The following is a 23,638-nucleotide window of genomic DNA, read 5'->3' as shown; positions in this document are numbered from 1 at the left end:
TGCATTCCGTGATTCGTTCGTATTATCTTGGGAAATTTTTCACGAGATAATTTCTGCGAAAAAATTCATACAGTAATATATTATGCTTGTTAACAGTGCATTATAATTTATGTTATAATATTGAGAAATATGCTGATATAATGAAAAATTAAAATTATAAAATAAAATTATAACGCTTTTCTAATCACGAATCTCATTAATACAATTAATCAATTAATTATAATGAAAAAGGATAAAAAAGGAAATTTTTATCTCTTGGTAATACAAGAATAAGCTTTATTAATAAAATATATCAAACAGACATAATTTATTTATATGCTTAACATTTCAAATAACAGATCAATACACATTTCATGTACATTTTATATGTGTTAATAGATTTTTATCTGATATGTACATCGTGGTGATATATCTCTTTTGGCTAAAATATATTTTTTCGATGCTTAACGATAATATCATCGAATGAATGAATGTACGATGTTGTTTCTCGCCTCTCTCATAGATGTAGATAGCCATTATATATTCTTTTGTATATTCCGTTACTATATTTTTGTACATTCAGCCTCGTAGTCGGCTTATATCATCTCTCGTTTATGAAACTCCAGCGTATTGTTGCACTACCCTGCTCCACTCCTTCGGAAAGGATCGCTGAATGTGAGAAAGGACCTTCTTGATCTGACGTGTTTCTTCCGGACTGCATTGCGGGCAGGAGCCTCTCAAAACCAATGGCACCAAGCCTGGATAAAATAACGATATACAAATCTCTGACAGAATTTTTAGATAGGTTTTACGCTATTTAAGTTTATACGTGCGTGATTAATTTCTCTTGGAACTTCTGTAATATTATTGCAGAATAATATTACAATATGTGCATATATATATATATATATAATATTATATAATATTTAATTAACGTTTTATATTTCGCAAGTAGATATATATACATAGTTTGTTTCGAGTTTCTCAATGTTAATTTTGATCTTCTGTGGGATAAAAACTGCATATGGTATAACAAATGAGGAAGAGAGGAAAATATAAAATCTATTTTTTTTTGAAAGAAGATAAACGCATAACATAAATAGCATATTGTGATACATACGTTTAATATCTTTAATAAAATGTTTATTAAAAATGTTTATTAAAGCCCTGGTATAATTTCTAAATTTTCAGATTCTGAATTCAGATTCCGTTACTATAGACATGCAAAAGTATGCAACCCCTATGTTTACTCTACGACAATGGAAACACGACAATTAGCTCGACGTACTTGTTCACTCTCGCATATCTCTCTGGAAATTGAACTCACCGAAATTATACCAGTTGGAAAATCCTTGCTCGCAATTATCTCGATATAATAAATAATTCAAATTGAATCTGAAAATATTAAAAAAGTAGCTTTTTTCATCTCTTATTATTTTTTTTCTTTGCAAAAAGTTTATAAGAATTGATCTTTTTTTCGCCAAAAGTTCATCGATGCCAGACAAAGAGGATTAAAATCTTATTTTAAGTCTTGTTCAAGATAATCGCGGAATATGAACTTTCTGTGATGGATTTATTCCATCTCCAAGAGGAGAGTAGGGACGTACTTTTCAAGCGTCGCCCAACGGGATCGCATGGCGCTTCTCCCAGGGCGCACTTAAGCTGTCTGGTCAAGTAACGCTTGTCGCTCAATGCTATGTTCAGTTGTTCATCAGAAACTCGCGATCTGCCGGATTGCTGTCCCTCGCTATTGTCCGATTCGTCTGCCATCGTTGCGGTGAACAGGACGCAGGCGAGGATAAGAAACTGTAACATAATTATATATTGATGTAGTTGATAATTAATGCAATTAGTAGGGGCCATTGAATATATACAATGTATGAAATTACACACATTGTATACAATGGTCCTTATTAGTTACATCATTATTACCGAACGCATTGTGGTAAAACGCATTGCATAGTTAAACGAACAGCGCTAATGCAATTATTGACTTTTGATTGTCCCATTGGATCATTTCCTAAATAGCGGACATTTCCCTAAATAGCGGACATTGTAGATTTCTCGCGTATGAAAAAATAGGAGAATATTTTTACGCGAGTTTCGACGCGACGCTAAACTTATTAAGCCCGCCGCGCTGCATCGCTCTACATCCATCCCCGACGGCGCTTAATATGATTATATCATCTGCAAATATTATGGTAAATGGGTTCCAGAGGACGAGACAGAGAACGCGACTCGGATAGACATTTCGCATGAGGCGAAATTAGCTGCACGGCCGTCCGACAATAAGGGCGGAAGCACGTCTGTCATGCGGTAACGAAAGCGGATAAGGAAGGGCTAGCCTGCAGGCGAGGCAGGCGGAGCACGCCAAAGCTAACATAGCTAAACAAGCAGCACAACCACCGCGTCGTGCCGCTGCTATACGACGACGGTATGCGAGTAGCTCCAATCTCTGTTTGTTCGCCTCATCTCTCTTCCTCCTCGCGGCGTTTCACCTCGCGCGCGACGCACCCCGCCGAGTCTCGTTACACTACATCGCGCGTCATCGTCGGATCTTAACTAAGGGGTCGTCGCCTTTAAATTACATATACCTTACCTTGCGTCTTTCCTCTTTTTTTCCATAACCATTCTAATACGGAAAGTGAATTTTCTCCTCGTGTGCTCCTCGACCTCCGTCTACCGCGACACACTCTGCCTCATTAAGCGAATTTTATCCTTAAAAGAATCAGTGTAAGTGCGCTAGCGAATATTCTACTAATTTTATACGTATTTCTCTATTATCATGCGAAGTAAATTACACTTGTGAGTTCTATATTATTATGCGAAGCAAGAAATATTTAACAGATCTAACTTATGCACATAAAAGTAAAACAAAAAATCAAATATTTTAAATAAATTATTTGTAAGGTGATAATATTTTTAAATCCTGAATGTGTAATCTAAAGTAGATATTGGATACCATTTATTAAATTTTCAAAATATCAAATATGTACTACGTGATATGGACATATGAAAAAGTGATATATCCTGTTTTGAACAACGTATATTTGTTCAAAAGTGCCAACATACTACTGCTACTACTGCTCGATAATAGTCTCATCGTTGGTGACAGTTTTTATGCTTCGAAACACATATATGCACACACATACATACATACATACATACATATATACTGGATTTAGGTCAATTGACTCTTTGGATTTGCGCCAATCAAAAAAAGATATTTGTAAGTGTGTATATTTGTCACGTTGCTTTATATAGACATTAATCGAAACGAGTTTATAAAGACGTGTTGATTGTCCGATGTGATAGCTTCAACATGGAAACGTATTTCCAGATTATTACGAACTCGTCTAATATACCTGAGTTTGTAGCCAATCGAATTCCTTCGCGCGCTGTTTATTGGATTCCTTTGACATCCTTTGTGCCAACGTATTCGTACTGCTCGTGGACCTCGTCCCTCTTTTGCATATCACCTCGCGAGTAAACTCGTTTGACAGCTCGAACTGCAATCGGGAACGTATGATTTGTCGTCGATTCGACTACATTTTTATCTTTTTTACACGCGCGTTATAATTTGAATTTTAATCTCATCGTCCTTTCACTGCTTTCTCCTGGCCTGGATTTCGAATAACCTCGGGCTTTACGATCGTCGATCTTCTTTCTTGCCTTCGCGGCTCTTTGCATACGATCATACGTGGCCGAGTTTATGGCATTTTTTTCATGCGTGATGTCTTTTTTTATAACACTAATATTCATCATGGAATAATGTACGGGAAACGATTGAATAACAAATTTCTCATAGCAGATTGCAAAAATCTATGGTATCATAATCAGACATTTGAATTTTAAATAAAAATCATAAATTCTTTAAATTTTCGAGATAAAAACTAGTGAAAATAAGAAAATTTGAATTATAAAGTTTGATCGTAAAATTACATTTTAATAACGTGTTAAAGGCACTGCATCCACCAACACCAAGAATTCATGACCCAAATGCAGCTTAATCACGACGTAATTACGTTTCGCATTTCAGATCGTACTTAACGCGCCTGCCTCGTCGTCGTCTGTCTGATTTCCCGGCGGAGATCCGGCATCTCGAATTTTGACTTTTGTAACAGAATCCTAATAATCTCGACGGCTCCGTAAATCACGACGCGCCCGTGTAGAGACATATATATATATATATATATAATATATATATATATATATATATATATATATATGTATATATATGGCGGGTCCAGGAGTGATTTGTCGATTCAATGCGGGCGCGCTCGCGCAAAACCGCTTACTTCCGCAAACCGGTGTGAATTATAAGAATTATTGCTCGCTCGGAATGGCAAATTGGTGGCGGTATAGATTTTATCGTCGGCACGTCGCACCTCGCGATAAACCGTTTGCGCATTATAATGCACCGGAATGTTTCGGATCCTGCATGCTCTCTCGCTCTCGATTGTACATACGGCGATTCGCATACGGGCCGTTAATTACGCTCGCATTCAATGCGACCGATAATGCGCCGTAAGCATACGACGTGTCGCGAGAACTGTCGGTATTAGTACAGTATTAATTACGCTTATGTGAGAAACTCACGCCCATATATATGTGCACATAACGATAATTACATGTATCGCGCAATTATATCGGAGCGCCACTTTTGCTCCGCTTCGACCCGATGATTTATTCTCGCGTCGTGTCGTCACGTTTGCGTCGCACGGCACATTTGCCCAGTTATAAAATTAATTTGCATTTATATGGTGAGAGAGGGGTTTCCCCTTCTTGTCGATGAATGGTAACCGAGAGATATACCTATCAGCGAAAATGCACACCTTCCTATAAGTTATACGTTCGAGCGATATCGGCGTCGCGTTCGATAAATAATAATTTAGCGACACGCCGCCGCCTCGATGCGGCATTATTTGCGGCCACATTAATTTACGGTTATCAAACTAATTTACAGTTGCTTAGCGGTAATCGAGATATATACTAGCGAGATTGTCGCCGCGATCGGTAGTCGCGTCTTCGCATTTGCTATCGAGCGCGATCAATAAATAATATCGTCAATAAATAACATAGCTCTTTCGTACAATATTTGCGCGTTGAATGGGCGAACTGTTTGGAGCGAAATTAATGGTAAATCGTAGATTAATAATAATACTCGAACATATTGTATTGTAACCCGTACATATTGTATAGTCGAAATGTAGTCGAATGTATTTATATCAAAGCTCCATTTTATATAAAACTGCAAGACTTATTAATAATTAACAAGTATGCATGACATCTTTCTCAATTTTTCATTTGTGATGTTATAAATAACAGATTTTTTAACAAGAAATCTCTTTGCACATATTAATATAAATTGTACAAAATATATGTTGATACTCTAGAAGCTATTTATTCTCTTATATATTTTTATTCTCCTATATATTTGCTAATATTCAACATATTAAAAATCTTGTAATTTTATGCGAAAAGCGATCCGGATATTAAAAACGTGAAAAGCTCGTTTTTGCCAGTTTCTCGTATTTTTGTTGTAAATAGATTTAAAAATTATTTTCTCTCGTATCAAAGAGAGAGTTTTATTTATTCCTTTATTCTATACAGACTGTGAACGCGCTTTTAGACCACACTGTGGTTTCAGTAGAGTTTACGAAATCGTTCGACAACCTTTGCGATTATTATTCTGGTCGGGCGATGTTTCCGCACCTTTCGCATAAGTATACGATTGCGATACGTATGAATTATAATGTTATTGCATTGTCGATAAGCCGCTGTTTCAATCGCTCCGCACATATAACCGTTACACTACGTGCGGAAATTCGATAATTCGATTTTATAACAGAAAAATTCTCTTTTCTTTTATAAGATTTTATTCGTGACTCTAGGTTATTTCTTGTGAGAGCATGTACATACCAATTATTTAAAGTTTTTACATGATTCGAAAGACATGTGCTTATAAGTATAAAAATCGCACAGTTTCTCTTTTTATTTTTAAATAATGATAAAATAATGTTAAAAATTGTAATTTGTATGTATATAAAGAATACCTTTTACATTATAAACAATTATTTTATAATTTAATTTATATAAGTAAATTTATTTTTATTACATTAATTTTTTCCACATTTTCTACATTTTGCAATATTAAAACAAATAATTTAACTTAATTTTATAAGCACAATATTTCAGATCTAAAAATACTCATGGAGATTTGATTTTATTGATAACCAATATTCTATTATATTTATAGAAATCAATTAAGACACATGACATAGAAGGCTTTTTATAAAAATTGAAATTTCTCTTTGACTCACGTCTTTATTTTTTTCCATACTGTACGTACATATGCGTATAGTTATTATAAACCACTACAATTTCAGAATATAGCGTTTTTGCAATGCTTTTGTAAACGTGAAAGACGTAATTATTTTGCATCATGCGATCGTTTAGCCATATAAAGGTAACGCAACAATGAAACATTATTGGTTTAATCTAATGGCGCATTAATCGAGCCTTTACGTACATTCAAACATTCATTTCAACAAACATTCATTCCAAATTCGGTAATATGGTCTGTAAAATACGTCTTTATTGGTTTCCAATATTTGCTTCATTTAAATAGAATGTCTGTATCCAGGAAGCAAAAAAATATAAAATTTACTTTTCTCTGGAAAAGACAAGAGTCATGAAAAAAATGCGCATATTAAAAATAAATTAAATAAATTATTTTATTAAAATGTATTTTTATTATATGACAAATTTACTTTTAAACAAATTAATTACTATTAATTAATATTTACTTTATTATTGTTAATATGTATTATCAAATAATATTTGCGAGCTTTAATCGTAGGCTTTATTTAATCCGTACTTTATTTGCTTGCTTTATTGATTTAATGATAATATGCGAAAATCGACAATTTGGAGTTTATTCCCCTTTTATTTTCCAAATACAAATATGCTTTTTGTAAAAGCCGTGCAACTTCTGAGACACACATCCCAAGCAAATATGCAATTATGCAAAGTGGGGCAATTTTTTAACACGAATTTATTCGCCATCTCCGTTCGTACGAGCTGAAACGCATTACAATAAAAATAAATCGCCCGGAAGCGGCGCGGTAAGGTCTCCCCTATCCTCAAATACTCTGCTGTAAATGTACGACACCGAGCGAATCCGCGAGGAGGATCCTAAGTATCTCATGCTGTATCCTGAACGTGAACGCTCGATGAATAAGCTTCTTGAGGCGATATCTCGTGCGGGCAGGTTATCGGAGGGCGAGAATTTTCCCCGCATACCGAAACAAAACCACCGCTCTCCTAAAAGCGTGAACTTCGCGAACGAGTCGGTTCTCCCTCGAGAGTGCTCTCCCCCGAAACTTTAAATCACCGGTCGCGTATACACCTATATAATAGGAGGGAGAGATTGCGTATCACGGGCGCGAGAGTGTGCATCAACCTGTTGCGCACGTTCGTCACTCACCTTGATTGTCAGAGCCATGCCAAAATCCAAGGTTGATCGGTGTTCCAAATCGCGCCGCTTGATCAGGAATATTTTGTAAGATCAGCGGTATTGATCGAGACAATGAGAAATGATCTGTCAAAAAAGTCTCAAATGTTCCTTTTGGTTGATAGCTACGTTGATCCTCTCACCATGAAATCACGCGATGCACTGGGCCTAGAGAGGTACGTGTCTGTGGCCTTTCCTCCCCTTCCTAAATACTAAAGTGTGCGTGGCGCGTAATACGTGATATATACCGGCACTCTGGAGAGGTACTTGTTGTCTCCGGCTGCCGGCAACATTGAAGGAAGGGGAAAAGTGCGTGACGTAGCGAAAAGTTTTTTTCACCTTTAATAGATATGCATAAGCGGATGTCGTTATTTTATACAACTTTCGTCGACACACTGTTTCTTTCGTAGAAAATAAAAAAATAGTGAGAGGGAGAAAGTTATTAAGCACTCTCAAGTTTATCTTGGATAAAAGAATTAAGGATTTACAAGAATTTATTATATTCCATGTTATAAAATTAATAAATAAAATTCTCGAAAATAATTAGAAGATTAAATAAAATAGCTTAAATAATGCTACTGTTAAATAGAATTTTGGATTTGCAAGAATAACGGAATATAATTTTTATTATTATATAATTTTTTTAATTTCAATCTTTTATTATAAATTATAATTCATTGATAAGAGATTATTTTTGATAACAAAAAAAAACGAGAAATCTAATAAAATATCATTATGACCTAAAATATTTTATTAATATGATTATTGTTGACAAACTCATATAATTATATGAGTGTATGATTTTATTATAGCATATCGTACGATTTTTTACTCATTGTTGTGTCAATGCGCGCGAGATAAAACGGAGCAGATCATCAATTTCTTACAAAACTCGAAGCGGATATCGCATCATTAGGTAATAAGTTGCCAGGTCGATTTCACTTATTAATGCACGATCATTCACGTTGTTATTTTTGTTTCATCTCTTTGGCGGAAACGAATCTCATACGTCGTGTCACATAAGGAAAAATTGTTATGGATTTATTTCTCAATACGCTTCGGAATAGCGATTTGACAGATCCATTTATACAGATCCATTAAATATTACAATACGTATAACATTAACAATCGTACAATAACATAAGCACTGATTGCTTATGTTCGCAGTTAATCGCAGTTAATGCGATATATTTTTAGCTGGATTAAGACATTATAAAATTCGAATAAAAATAGTAAATCTTGTTCATTAAATGCTGTCGATAAACTCTGCTATTTTGGTTCTTTACGAATTAGCTGAGATATTTGAAGTTCCAAAGATAGTAATTAGCTCAATAAACAACTAACGATGTTATACATTAATATCACTGCTGTTCGACTTTTTTAAAGCTAATCGGATCATGTAATTTCTCTCTTTGAGATTTTTAATTTTCATATTTTATTTAATTGCGTAATTTTCACGTCTCTTAATCTTCTTATTCTTAAAGAAATACTTTATGTAGATCTTGGTAGATGATACCGCATAATGAAAACAAGCAGAAAGAGAAGCCGAGTGAATATTTCCATATTCCAACAGAATTAATCATCGCAATGTGAGATAAAATATATTCGCCACCAGGTAAAAATATGCATTTATCTCGTCGTATGTTCAGACACAGGTCCCGACTTTTTACATCGACTCTACGCCTCTTAATGTGACATTTGCATCGCAAATTCCATCGCTATTTTCTCCGCCGGATACATCCGATCCGCAAAGTTGCATCGTTATAAAAGCAATCCCGATAAAATCTCCGACCTCTCTCTCTTTCTGGGACGAATAACGAGTCAACGAGCGTATTTTTCGGCGCGCGTGCGCGCACGTCTCGTTTTGTTGCTGTCTCTTTGTCGTTGACCTCTTTTTTTTTTCTTTTTTTTACATGTTTCACCGCGACTTCACGTCCTGGGAGCACGAGAAAAAATTTCCCGCTAAAATCGACGGATTTAATGGGCGTCCGGTATGCGATGCCATAAGTCGAAGCGTCATTCCTGTTCGCATATACGAAGCATACTCGTCCACGACGATAACGGGTTTCGAAAGCGAGATTCGATAGAAAAATAAAAAAAAAAGGAAGATGACCTGGGAAGAGAGGCATGAAAAATACGATTGTGTCGATGAGAGTGCGGACGCGACAACCCAGCTTCCACGTCGACGAGATGGACCGACGACGAGGGAAACTCGTGCCTTGTATCGATGAAGGTTACATCGGCCGGAATTCGGCTATGCTCTCGAGCCGGAAAAGTTTCCGCGGTATTGCGTCAGCAAAATTACACCGACAGTAATATCCAAAAAGAGTAAATTTGTACAAAATTCAGTAAAATATAATTAAAATATAATTAATGGTATTGCATAATTAAATTAATGAATAATGATTATGATTATTAATATTCTAGATTAATTAATATTCATAATTGATAATTGAAATAAGAATAGCTAAATTAATCATTGTTCATGGTTGGTTATCAATCATTAATTAGAGACTGATTACATTTTGAATGCAGTAAATTAATAATTAAAACAATATTGAAGATTTTTATGAAATTTGTATACATGTATTTGTTAATTGCAAACAAAAAAATCGGAATTAATATAAAGAACAAAGGAAATATAAAAAGGAAATGTCTCATCTAAATATGAGATAAAAATTTTTATGCAAAACTTGAAGATTGTTTATTATTTGATCTTTTTAATGTCTTATATTATATATTTTAGTAATCAACTGATAAAATTAATTTTTTTAAATAAAAAAATTTTTTTTTAAATCGAGATAAATGAATAAAGTTTATATATAAATATATCTGTATATGTTGTATGTCCGTTTGTAGTATATATTATACATTTTTACTAAAATCGCGAAGAGAAGTCTATTTGCGATTGTTTATAATTTAAAAGTTGTGAATATTTAGAAATTAAAGAATATTAAAGATAAAAGAATACAGTAAATAAAGAATATACTGCTAATATATTTTATATGCCAATTGCAAATTCTCTGTGTATTGGCTCAGAGATTTCCGCGGCATCAAGCTGGCACCCCAGAGAGAGCGGATTCTAGTCCCGTCGACATGCCGAACGATTGCGTCGATTTGTTCGGCAGTTTCCGTAAAAAGATTTAATTTTCCGGGAGCAACGAGGAGTGTATTTTTGTTCGGAGATTTTCGCACAACGCACGCCGGCGGCATCCGAAAAAGGCCGGATTCCAACTCCGTCGACGTGTCGGAGCGATCGTGCTTTCGCGCTTCGATTTTTTCCGCGCCGCCTCTCCGTCATCGGTTCAGTCTTCTTTTTTTTCGTCACCCGACTAGGTTGTCGAGAGCTGTTTGAATGGGCGATCGTTTCGAGGCGATCCGATTGTTCCAACGGAACGAGTTTACCCTGAAAAAAAAAGAGCCCGATGGGGAAAAGAGGAGATCGATGGCTTATTGTGCTGTTAGTCACGTTGTGTGGCTCTTCCGAAGAGGGACATAGAAAGAAATACGGAAGGGAGGGTTTAATTTACCTCACATTTATTTAACATTTGTAGCCATTTAATAGCGCGATTAATCTTGTATTCTTTTAGCGGCGTATGCATATTGAAACTCGTTAATTTTGAAGGCGCGCGTATATAATACATATTTAAATAGATTTCATTATTACTTAATTTAATAATAATAGAACTCATAAATTAATAATTTTCTAAATTTGTAATTTATCATAAACTATTTATTAATTATTACTAATTAATTCTAGATATATTTATTTAAGCTTCAATTTTAGCTTTAGTAGTTTTAATTTAAATATTTCTTCTTAATTTAATAAATCGATGTTTATTTAGTTATCTGCAACCACCATTCTTAATTAATTGATGTAATAGTAATACAATTATTAATAAGAATTAGATGTTTACCAGAAAAGTAATATTTTCGAGTGCGGGACGCGTGCATTGTCGCGAGAAAAAAATTAGGAAACATTAGGTCAAAGATTAAGGTGATTTTAACGAGTACATGCCGGGAGTAAATTTGAGATATCGCACGAATGTGGTCGCGTTAATTTGTTCTTTTTTGTCGTCGCTTGGTTATTTACCAAGCTATCGGAAAATTCAACAGTTTTATCTTTTTCCCAGGTCCGGCGCAAATGGTTTTTCCGTTTTTCACATGGCGTAATAGCTATAACACACATGAATAGCTGTGTATAGCGAATTGTATAAGTAAATTTTTCGCATTTTAATTTGCTGCGAAATGAATGCATGTTGTTACACTGCTATTTTTTACACATTCATACACATATATATGTGTGTATGAATGTATGTATACATATGCATACAAATATGTGTACATGTGTACATGTATGCGTATTTATATATTCCGGAAATCGCGCTGTAAATCTTTGACTGCCAAGTAAACTTACCGTGAGGTGGATCAGTGGACGTTAAACCGCCAGATTAGAGGCGGGAAAAGCATGATGCTTGTTTTAACTCTTCTACGAGGGTTAATCTTCTCCGAGAGAATTCGAATAACCAGCCCGTAGCTTAACAAGGGCTGGTCTTCCTCCGAGGATATAAATTTAGATAAACAAGTTTTAATCACATTTTGTTGCTGGGAATTTCGCCGCTATACATATATATACAATGTTAACTGCAATTTAATTATGTTAATTTTAAGCAAATTTAGTGTGGATATAATTTTTCTTCATGCATGCATGTACACATGGACAGGAAAAATTGTGCGCTTTAAATATACGAAGCGTGAGATTGCACGCCCGTTGTCAGTAACGGCATTGAGTTACGCGAAATTAATGGTGTAACATTAAATTTATCGACAGAACCGTCCCATGTTTGAGTCCCGCTTGATATTGACTAGATTGAATAAATCGTCCGTGTTATTTAAATATTTATTCGCGGGAAATTACTCGCGTCGGCTTAATAAATTCAACTATGATTTCCCTATAGACTTGATCTTCTTGCTTCGAAGCGCTGAAAGTTGGGAAAAGATACGAAGAATAAGAAATCTCTCTCTTTCTATATTTTGCTTATTTCTCGTTTAAAACGATAATCCGATTGATTGAAAAACAAATCGTTCGTGAAATCCAATAATTTCTCGGAATAATCATCATCAAATACATTCGGATAGAACATCGTACATATATACGTGCTATATCCAACTCAATGAATGATCCAATAGTATTATAAATCTTTTACGTGATTATTAATATTTTGATATGATATTCAATATATACTTAACAAGCATGTTTATCTTCATTTATATTTTATATTATATTATTTCCTACATTGCATATTCCGTGTTTCTTGCATAAATCCAAATTCATTTTATATTCCAATGTTCTATACATTTTGCGGCAAAACCTAGACAATAATTTTAATGTTTACTGTTATATACAAATATATTAAGTAAATATAAAAATAACTTTTGTAATTATTTACAGTAAAATAAAAACAAAAATTTGGATTTTAAAAAGTTAAATATATCAATATATTGGTATTATCTGTAAATATGAAAGCATGGTATATGTCTGTAAATGTGAAAGCATGAAAGTTGATTCTATTTTGCAGATACAATAGACATTTCTTCACGGTTTTACAATCTGCATTGAAAGGAGAAATATCTCACGCAGATTTACTGCAGCTACATTGTTCGCATTCATGTAGTCTGTAGAAAGTCATTCGAGACTGAGACCGACTTGATTTAAGCATAAAGCGAACTTTTCAATCTGCGCGGGGAAAAGATATGTAAATAAGATATATACAAAGAATAAGATTGATAAATTTGACATTTTTATTGACAATTGCAAGATACTCAACCGAATAGCTCGACAATGACAATGACAACGACGACAAGTTAATCATCTGCCGACGTGAATGGCAGCGTCGATGATGAGCGAACGAACGGGATTGAACGCAATTTTGTCATTACGAGGTGTTCGCTCGAGATAATGTGACAAGAAAAAAAAAGAGAGAGGAAGAAAGAAAAGGAGAGACAAATATCGCTGCGCTTTCATTGAACGAGAGCCACGAGCTTCCGTTTAATGGCAGGTTAATTTTTCTTGACGAGCACAAACAACGCGCGAACAACAACGGGGTGTAATTAACAGTCCATGGAAAGGGTTGATGAGGAACATGCACGCGGGCGCTCGTTCCATGGTGATTCCACGTTTTCACCCGTATTTCACCCGCTGTACGTATGTAATTCATCGTGAATGAGTCACCTAATTATCGGTCTGCGAAAAAGAAATCCCAAGGTGAAAGTTCATGGAAACGCGTTACAGCCTTACGTCGTTCGCTCGCTCGACGAGAGAAAGTGGGAAAAGTTGGATTAGCTCGTCGTTGGTGAACAGGCACGAATGTGCGTATGTTTCCCGGAAATATCTTATATAGATATCGAACCTAGTAATATAGTAGAAGTAAATTAAGAAAGAATCTCTCTCTTTCTTTCTTATCTCTCTTTCTTATATAATTATTCAATATTTGCTTAAATATGAAATTTTATATATTTATATCTTAAATTTTATAATATATTTATACGTGCGTTTATAATAACATTAAAATTTTTGAATATATTATATTTAAATATAAATAATTTTTTTAACATAAATATTATAATCCAAACGTAAATACTATCGATAGTGAAGTAATTATTTTGATAAGAAAAGATACGATTATAGATGAATAAATTTTTTGTTTTTTCAATGATATATTGGAGCAAAATTAGTACGGATTTGATTAAAAATGTAATCTTGTATAGATTTCAAAGGGAATAGAATATATAAAAGTAAGATTGCGCGCTCGCAGCGAAAACGTTATAAATGGCAATGATTCGCGCTTCGATGGTGCGTATCATGCGTATGACTATGGCCTCCGGTTTTTCTCTGAACTTTATCGGTGACATTATTGATTGAAAACTCGACGGCTGTATTTCGACGCGCTCGTAACGCACGTGGAGTGGACCCGAGGACCACCACGGGAAATTGACACGGTTCACAGCCACGCAAACATCGCCGTGTAATTATCGACGTCAATCGTCAGTTCGAAAGGCAAATCGAGTGGCGGAAATTTTCTCGTACGAAAATGACGATATCCATGTAAACATGCGCGCAATTGCTTTTGTAAATAGAATAAATACAAAATAATGCAACAAGATGTCTATATTATGTAAATTGTTGTAGGAAAGGTTGCGAGGAATTCGGATCGCTAAATTCACAAAATAATACATGAAGTAAATTTAAATATTTCGAGGGGCATATATATATATGTGTGTGAGATATGAGTATTTTCATTCAAACATATTTTGAAGTGCATGAGTCTCATCACGGTCAATATTATTGTGAAATAATTCATATTGTGCGAATTCGTTGGGGATTTGTATTGAGAATTCGGTCAATACACGAAAACAATAAAAGCAAGTTTGATCTTTATTGAAGTTTCGTCGATACATTGTAACGTGCACGGAGAAACATTGCACAACGTCATGCCAATGTGAGTTTACTAGAGCCGGTATAGTTATTGGAAAAATAACTGATAGGTATCGTAATGCTAATAAATTTCAAATCCGTAAAAGCATTTCCTCAATAATGTTATATAATGTTAAGACAGTTTACATTTTCTAAAGTTTACATTTCAATTGCTATAATCTTTTTTCATTAAATTGTCGATTGTTTTATTTTTTCTTTTCTATATAGTGGATTGCAATGATTACATAATTTATATATCAGTTGAAATATTACTTCGATATTTTAAATTATTTGATATTCAAATCGAAGACAATCTTGTACAATCAAATTCGATCTCGGGTTTTCTTTCTATGATATAATTGACCCGATATATTTTCTCAACAATAACGATCATTTGAAGAAAACAGAAATTAATCGTTCTATTATCAGATGAAAAGATAGAAATCACAAAGAAATGGGAACTGCTACCTCTTCGATAACAATTGAATGGTATCCGAACAGTGAAAACTGTAGCGGACTTTCTTGAATCTCTTCAATAGCGCTACATTTTCTCGTGAGACGTATTAACGATCCGACGAGCGCGAAGTGACGTTTGAGATACGTTCCACCGTCGTTGGAGGAATCGTCCGAGTTAAATTCTTTATAAGGGACACCGTGGAATGTCGAAGTATCCTTGAGTAACAGGTCAAGGATCGCTTCTCTCGACTTCGTCGATGCAATCGGCGCATCCGTTCGGCGATGGAAAAGTATGTTCGAGTGGTAATAAACCGAGATTGCACGCGTGTCATGCATACATGTGCAATCGAGATGTATCTCTATAAAAATTTAGGAACGTAGATTCGAAATATCACGTGAATTCCAATGAATTTCAGCCTCGAAAAGTGAAATTTTTACTATAATTTTATAAAGAGTCTCGATGTTTCATGTATTGTATGAATCAATTCTCAAATAAATAAATAAATATTTTTTTTTAGTTTACTATCTGTTTTAGATTATATTTTCAAAAAATTTTTACGAATAAGCTCAAAGCAAAAACAAATATTTCGAGAAAAGTGATATACGATCAAGTTATGCGTCAGTTGACTTTTGAAATATTTGACAGTTAAATCTCATATTTTTAATCGTCAAGAGAACTAGTATGATTTTTCATTTTTAAAAGTATTTATTAATTTTTTCAAATCTATACAAAATTCTATTTTTACTTATGGATTTTTAATGACAGTTTTATAATTAATTTAGAAACGATTAATCTTTAACAAAACGAAATTTTAAAAATAATTTAGAAACGATTAATCTTTAACAAAAAGAAATTTTAAAAATAATTAACAATTTCTGATACGTGATTTATAAGCAGATGTCTTAAGCTGTCAAGAGCTGTCAGAGAAAAAGTTATCAAGATTATTTTTGTGTTTGATTATCAAGTGTGCCAACCTTATCGTCTTCTTTTTTGAGGCCTCCGCCTGAGTAACCATCGAGCCTTTGCCTAATTTGTTTAAATCACCCATTTCTTATTCAAGACACGCATACACCACGCGACAGATTGATTGGTGCGCTGTTTTTATTTGTAAAATGTCGCTGTTTGCGAAATCTGTTCGCGTAGATAGTCGATTGCTAACCGAGCAATTCACCAATTGCCGAATCCTTCATCATCATCTCTATTAATCCATTGTTTGTGATCCTTTTCCCAGATTTTCGACTCTTTAAGATAGATATAATATTGATAATATTGAATAAATAAAATATATATATATATATTATATATATATATATATTATATATATATATATATATTATATATATATATATATATATATAATATATAAATATTTTCTTTCTTTTAAATATTTAAAAATTATTATCAAAAATGATTCTTTGTTGTATAAAAATGTGATTAATCGTGATGAAGCGTAGTAGCGTAGTAGTACTATTGTTGAATTGTCTATGAGAAAAGTTCCACAGTTTATTTTCATATAAAAGTAAACTGTTTTCCAGAAAGCTCAATGAATTTTCATGAGTTATCTTCCTTCCGACATTTCTACTTAATGCAAATGTTTAAAAAAGAAGGTTAAATACGAAATGAATTCAGAAAAGATATATTTTTAGAGTTATAAAAGACTTCGTGTTATAATCTAAGATTCATACAATATTTTTGTTTATACATATTATTATACAATATTTGTTTATATCTATTATATACTTTTAATATAAATTCCAAAAACGAATTGAAATATCTTAATTTATATATTTCATTAGATATATTTTACATTTTTATGTTAATAAGTTAATAATATAAAATAATTGCATATATTTGCTTATTACACGAAACAAGGTATGTTCGATAATTTCACACGAAAAATGGATATTCCTTAAGTAACTAATAATCATATGATTTAGCCCATTTAGTAGACTCCTCCGAAGAAATTTATTAAATCCTTCCCTTGTCTGTCCTCAAGTCTTTTGTCATACTCTATCCTCATCCCTATCAAGGGTCCCTCAGGACGCCCATTCCAGCTTTTTCCCCTCCAGGGATTGGCCCAGTTTTTCCACTCTGCTCACGATGCTCCCGATTTGTACCACTTTTGCCCAGACGAAAACGGCGCGACTATCTCAGAAAGTCTACACTCTATCTTCCGATAAAAATAAATCGCGAGTGCCCAGGCAGTTAATGAGATCGATAGAGCTGTTAACGTGAGCGGATAAACTGGGAACGGCAGCTTTTTCATATTATTTTCCAGAGAATTATTTTCCGATCGTATTAATTTCGTCTGTCTATTCGGGCAACAGATAGACAGCCCGTTTATATAGGAATTTCTCTTTCGAAATGCAAAATATAATCCAGATATTATGGATATGTAATTATAACGAAAAGAGCTAAATATAAAAAGATATAAAAGTAAAAGTTTATAAGATTTTTTCATTATTTTATTACGTAATGCTAACTTAAAAATATAAAAATATAAAGCATTTTTTATCAAAATAATGAAATTTTTTTATATTTCATGATAAAAGCATGTATCATCTTAATTAGTATGCATGTGTGAATTTCCCGTTTGTAGCATTTTTTAAATATCGTGTTATACATTACATATCTTTCTGAAGCAATAGTTTGAAAATTCACCGACAAATATCTCATAATGCAATCTAGATTAATATCAAAATAAGAGTAAATGACATAATCATGATTCCGGATGTATATGTATATGTATATATTATATATTACATAAATAAATAGGTATTGTCTGAAGTAAATATCTGCGAAATTGTTTTCCGGTTAGTAGAATCAAGCTAACTTACTGATGTAACTATAATAATTAAAATGATTCATGCAAGCTCTTTATGCTGACATCGTGAAACAATTTTAAGCCCGGATGTGGATGGAAGATTTGCAGTACAGAATGTCACAATGTGTATTTTACGTACCTACATAGAGAGTAATAGAATACATATAATGTTATATATACGGTAATCATGTACTAATTTATATTAAACTTTTGTCTTATTATTAGTATTTAAATTTTAGGTAACTCTGTAAGAAGTATTTTTCAGATATTTATTCACTTTATATCATTCCTATAAAATGTATCATATCGAAAAACCAATAGGAGATTGAGAGAGAGAGAGAGAGAGAGAGAGAGAGAGAGAGAGAATCTTTAATGTATTTAAAATTATCTTTAAATAAATCTATACAAAAAATATATATGTATATAAATAATATATAATAAACATATATAAAAATGTATATATAGAGCCTGTTTTATATATAGATCTTGTATCTGCTTTTTATTTATTGTTTCTTTTATTATTTGCATCTATTTATATTTATTAAATTATTCATATTAAAAGTATATGCACATCCATATAAATATTTATTTTTACAGAAAGGATCAGCTTTTTTAGCTTTTTTCATTTTTCCGCTTTTCATTACAGAATTCTGTACATTATATACATACACACACGTGTATACATTATATTCGTGTGTGTGTGTGTGTAATGCACATAATTCTATATTAGAAAGTCAAAAAATGTACATCAGAAAAGCTGATTTTCTCTGCAAAAATAAAAATTTATATGGATGTGTATATTTTTAATATAATTAATAATTTCACAAACAAAAATAAATATATAATAAATATGTAATAACGACAATAGAAATTTGCGTGTAAAGTGTAATGTAAAATTACATTTTTAGTGTTCACATACAGGCATAGCTTTCAATTTAAAGAAATATAAATTGTCTGTTTCAAAATTATATAGTAATTCTTTTTATCGTAAAAACTTGAACTTATGAAATGCGTGAAATCTTTAGAATTCAGAGAGCGAATTTTCTTACAAATTCTCACGAATAATCCCGCGCGAAACGGATTGCTACTTACTTTCGCTTCTCTTCGCGTTTAAACTGCGCGAACAATGGGAACGTAACTAGTGTCGCTATCTATCGGGAGTCTCCGGCACCTCGCGGCGCCGCAGACGAGCGACACAACAGACGTAAGAGGGACACGCGTAATGCGACAATGGCGACCTGAGAAGAATCGTGGCGTGCGTTATCTCGCTTCCATTACTTCAACAGTGCGACTCAGCAGTGCGTGAAAGTGCGAAAGTGCGGTTATCGTGATCGTGTACGCGCTAGCGTGAATGCGTAGCCCGTTAACGTCACCGAGGAGCGCGTTTTTCGCGAGGCGCGAATCGAAATCACGAATCTCCGCATACCTCTCGTCCCACCGAGGTCAGCAAGACGGCAATCGACACAGCCGCGATTCATGGTGCTGGTGTGTCTCGTCGAAAAAACGACCGAGCTATGGGCACGTTCGCGTCGTCGCCTAACCTATAATGCGCTGGTGAGTAAGAGAACGCAGATCGCGCGTCGCATTTGCGCAAATGACACGAGAAGCTCGACCGGCTTTTTAAATCGCCCGGTGCTCCGAGACCGAGTGCGCGATCTACGCGCTGCACTACGCTTACGCTACGCCATGCCATGCGTATACACACACGCACGCACACATAACGAGGCTGCGGAGGCGCCTGCGGAGATCTCGACGGTGAACTCGCGTGGTTAGGTTAGTTCTGCGAGATTGCCAGGCGGAATTTATTTTGTTCCCTTTTGCACGCCGCGCGACGCGGGGTCTCCTCTATTTGTTGTATCACGGGTCTCTTATCGCCGTGCTCAAGGTACAGTCGCGTCGAAAACGCGCTCCCCGCTCTCTCTTTCTCTCTGTGTGCGTGCGTATGTACGTGTGTATATTTCACTCTCTCTCTCTCTCTCTTTCTCTCTCTCTTTCGTCTCCTGGATTTTCCGCCTCCACGTTCGTAACGGATGAACCACTGGTGCTATCTGAGGTAACGGTAGTAATTTCGTTATTTATATCGGCATATATAAATATAGACACCATGCTTCGAGAGATAAATGTATATACATGGATCTGAGATTCGTGCGTATATTTACGTAGATTATATACTGCGCTCTCTCCCCTATATTCTTCCCCTCTCTCTCGCGTACGCTAGTAAATTTATGAATGATAACTCTCATGTTGCAAGAGTAACTTTTTAATTGAACGATAATGCGATACACGTACGATGTTTTGCTATAGGAATCTAGTTCTATTCATTTATCAGTTATCGATGTATGTGATTTGATAAAACAAATTATTTTTTCGTTGATTAGTATATACAATAATACCATGAATAAAAAGCGAATACTATAAAAATGTAATTAATGATTTTATTGCGAGATATTTAGAATTATGTTCAGCTTTTCATTCTATACATATTTAGTGTAAGAAACATGTATAATGGAAAAAAATATCTTGCAACTAAATAAAAAAATTTTATATATGTATATAACTGTTTTATATATATATAAAATCTTATATTAATACATTAATTAATTAATATAGCTATTATTATATTCAATTTAAATAAATTTAATTTAATTCTTTCTTTTATAATTCTTTCAAACAATATAAAATATTATATTTAAAATATGACTAATAAATATTTGCTTAACTATAAAGTTTATAAATATGATGCGCAAATATATTAAGACAAGATATAATTATATATAGTTCTTTAAGTAAATTTATATCGCAATAAAATTTTTTTTCTTAACAGTGGATCAGCAATAATTACTTGCCACGCAAATTTAGTGGTACTGGCATGATAAAATAAGGGAAGTGAACGAAGGAAATGAGCCACAATATCGCGGGCATGCCACCCTTCACAAGGATGCCATTGGCGGGTATGGGAATGGGTGTAAATATGGGCCCAAATGCCCCACATCCTGACTCTTCTGCCCATCCTCATCCACCACCGCCACCACCAGCTGGTACTAATCCTAAGAAAAAAAGACGTACAAATTCAAATGTTGCTCAACCACCTCCACAGCAACCTCCATCTGTACAGGTAAGTTGATGTATCTTTGTTATATTTATGTTTCAATGTATTAGCACTTAATTATGATCCTGATATTAATGTGTAAATTATTTAACAGGATCTACTACCCCCACCTTTATCGGGTTATGGTGATACAATAGTAGCGAGTAATCCTTTTGACGATACACCACCACAGACTGCGCAAAGTCCAATGATGCATGGAGGTCCTCCACATATGCATCCTCATCATCCTCATCACATGGGTGGACCTCCTATGCGAGGCATTAGTCCTTTAACTTCTATGAGTGGCATGAGTCCTATGATGCCACATAATATGGGCAATATGAGCCCTATGGGTAATTCACCCATGACAAATCACATGAATCATATGGGAGCTATGTCTCCTATGAATCATGCTCCTCTTGGTGGCATGAGTCCTATGAATAACATGGGGCCAAATATGCCACCTGGTCCAATAAACACTATGAATAACCATATGAATATGAGTCATATGGGAAATTCACAACTAAGCGGTCCACCTATGGGTAGTCCAATGAATAATATGAATAGTGGGCCTATGGGTAGTCCGATGAACAACATGGGTCACAATATGGGCAGTCCTATGGGTGGGCCTCTAGGTTCTCCGATGAACACTATGGGAGGATCCAACCATATGCCTAATGGACCAATGAATATGAATAACATGAATAGTCATATACCGCCCAACAGTCCATTAAATGGACCATCGCTAAACAATGTGAATAGTCCATTAGGACACAATGGATCTCAACCTCACCCAAATCATATGGGAAATAATCTTAACAATTTAGGAAGACCTATGAATGGACCTATGACTACTATGAGTTCGATGACATCAAACAATATGAATATGACTGTGCCGAATCAGATGAACAATATGAATATGGGTGGTCCAGGAATGAATATGCCTAATATGAATATTAGTCATCATAATCAAATGGGAGGTCATATGACAGGACCAATGGGTACAATGCCCAATAATATTGGCGGTGGACCACCTATGGGACATCCCATTAATTCTATGGGAGGCTCTATACCACCACATGGATTTCAAGGTCCAGGAATGGGTCCAAAGTCAATGCCAATGTCTACGGTCAAAGTAAGTTATTTTTTTTACACATGTTTAATTTATTATGGTTATATTTAGCATAATATGTAAATTATGCAAATTCACATGTGATTTATTGAATCAGGTATATCCTCCAGAGCAGTCAATGGTATTCAATCCACAAAATCCTAATGCGCCACCAATTTACCCTTGTGGAGTTTGTCACAAGGAAGTACATGATAATGATCAGGCAATTCTGTGTGAATCGGGTTGTAATTTTTGGTTTCATAGGTAAGTTAATAGTATAACATGATCTAGTGAGATAATATAATGCCTGACGTTCAAGATAATAGCAATAGTCTTGATGAACGCGATTATTTCAGGGGTTGCACAGGATTGTCAGAACATGCTTTTCAATTATTAACAGCAGAGGTTTATGCAGAATGGGTGTGTGATAAGTGTTTGAATTCGAAAAACATACCCCTAGTTAAGTTTAAACCATAACACTTCGTGTCCCGTCGTTCTTGCGACGCTCGAGTGACTCTTTGTTAGCGTTTATATGTGGTACATGCACATATGCGCATACGATTGCGCACATACATACAGACACATCTACAGCACACATAATAATATTAGTGCACGTGCGAAATCGTGCATACAATATAAAGATTTGCTGTTTGTTAATAACTTAGCTTTAACTTGTTGAAATATTAGGGTATCATTCAAGTCGCGCGTATCAATGAATACAAAGGCAAAAATAATATTCAGAAATCACTTTAATTTCAAATCCGATTGTGTGACAAATGGGTTCGTAAAATATATATAAAATTATTAAATCAATAGAAATTTAAGTAAAATCTTTTAATAATAGAAAATAATGGCATACATTTCTTTATTTTTACAAATTAACGTATAATAATTTAAAATATTTTAAAAGAATTTAGTTTAAAATAAAAATAGAGGAGAATTAAATATAATGTTCAATGATAATGTTATCAAATATCTAAGATTTGCAACAAACTTAGTATTTCTAATTGCATTTAATTCAAAATTAACAGTAACTACATATATTCCATATTAATAACAGAACATATATTATTAGATACAATCAATAAGCAATTGCATTGTATTTATTTTATCGTATATAAACGTTCCTATAAATATTATAATGAATATTATTTTTTTTCAGTAATTCGTATGTATAATTCGCAATATT

General features: G+C 34.0%; 2 protein-coding genes and 1 long non-coding RNA gene across 7 annotated transcripts; 1 reads left to right on the top strand and 2 right to left on the bottom strand.

The window, feature by feature from the left end:
- Positions 1 to 322: 322 nt before the first annotated feature.
- LOC105259384 (putative odorant-binding protein A10) lies at positions 323 to 7,716 on the bottom strand. Its single transcript, XM_011271283.3, has 3 exons — positions 7,469 to 7,716; positions 1,587 to 1,785; positions 323 to 737 (listed from the first exon to the last, which is right to left on the bottom strand). The coding sequence occupies exons 1-3, from the start codon at positions 7,484 to 7,486 to the stop codon at positions 592 to 594; spliced, it is 363 nt and encodes a 120-aa protein (XP_011269585.1). The 5' UTR covers positions 7,487 to 7,716; the 3' UTR covers positions 323 to 591.
- LOC112638861 lies at positions 2,594 to 3,796 on the bottom strand. Its single transcript, XR_003123192.1, has 2 exons — positions 3,345 to 3,796; positions 2,594 to 2,697 (listed from the first exon to the last, which is right to left on the bottom strand). It is a non-coding gene; the product is annotated as an uncharacterized LOC112638861 (long non-coding RNA).
- An 11,754-nt stretch (positions 7,717 to 19,470) lies between the features above and the next one.
- On the top strand, positions 19,471 to 23,262 carry LOC105259383 (protein pygopus). 5 transcript variants are annotated; one of them, XM_011271278.3, is made up of 5 exons: positions 19,471 to 19,804; positions 21,075 to 21,365; positions 21,454 to 22,473; positions 22,568 to 22,713; positions 22,806 to 22,926. In XM_011271278.3, exons 2-5 carry the CDS (start codon positions 21,150 to 21,152, stop codon positions 22,924 to 22,926), a joined length of 1,503 nt encoding a protein of 500 aa, XP_011269580.1. In that variant the 5' UTR covers positions 19,471 to 19,804; positions 21,075 to 21,149. The 5 variants fall into 5 exon arrangements, with proteins under 5 accessions (XP_011269580.1, XP_025267099.1, XP_011269581.1 ...); XM_025411314.1 differs by lacking the exon at positions 19,471 to 19,804 and adding an exon at positions 20,003 to 20,023; XM_011271279.3 differs by lacking the exon at positions 19,471 to 19,804 and adding an exon at positions 20,031 to 20,135.
- Positions 23,263 to 23,638: the final 376 nt, after the last annotated feature.

The sequence above is a fragment of the Camponotus floridanus genome, unplaced genomic scaffold (assembly GCF_003227725.1).
Source record: "Camponotus floridanus strain SB8 unplaced genomic scaffold, Cflo_v7.5 scaffold105, whole genome shotgun sequence".
Classification (NCBI taxonomy): domain Eukaryota; kingdom Metazoa; phylum Arthropoda; class Insecta; order Hymenoptera; family Formicidae; genus Camponotus; species Camponotus floridanus.
This window is presented reverse-complemented; position numbering and strand designations above follow the sequence as displayed.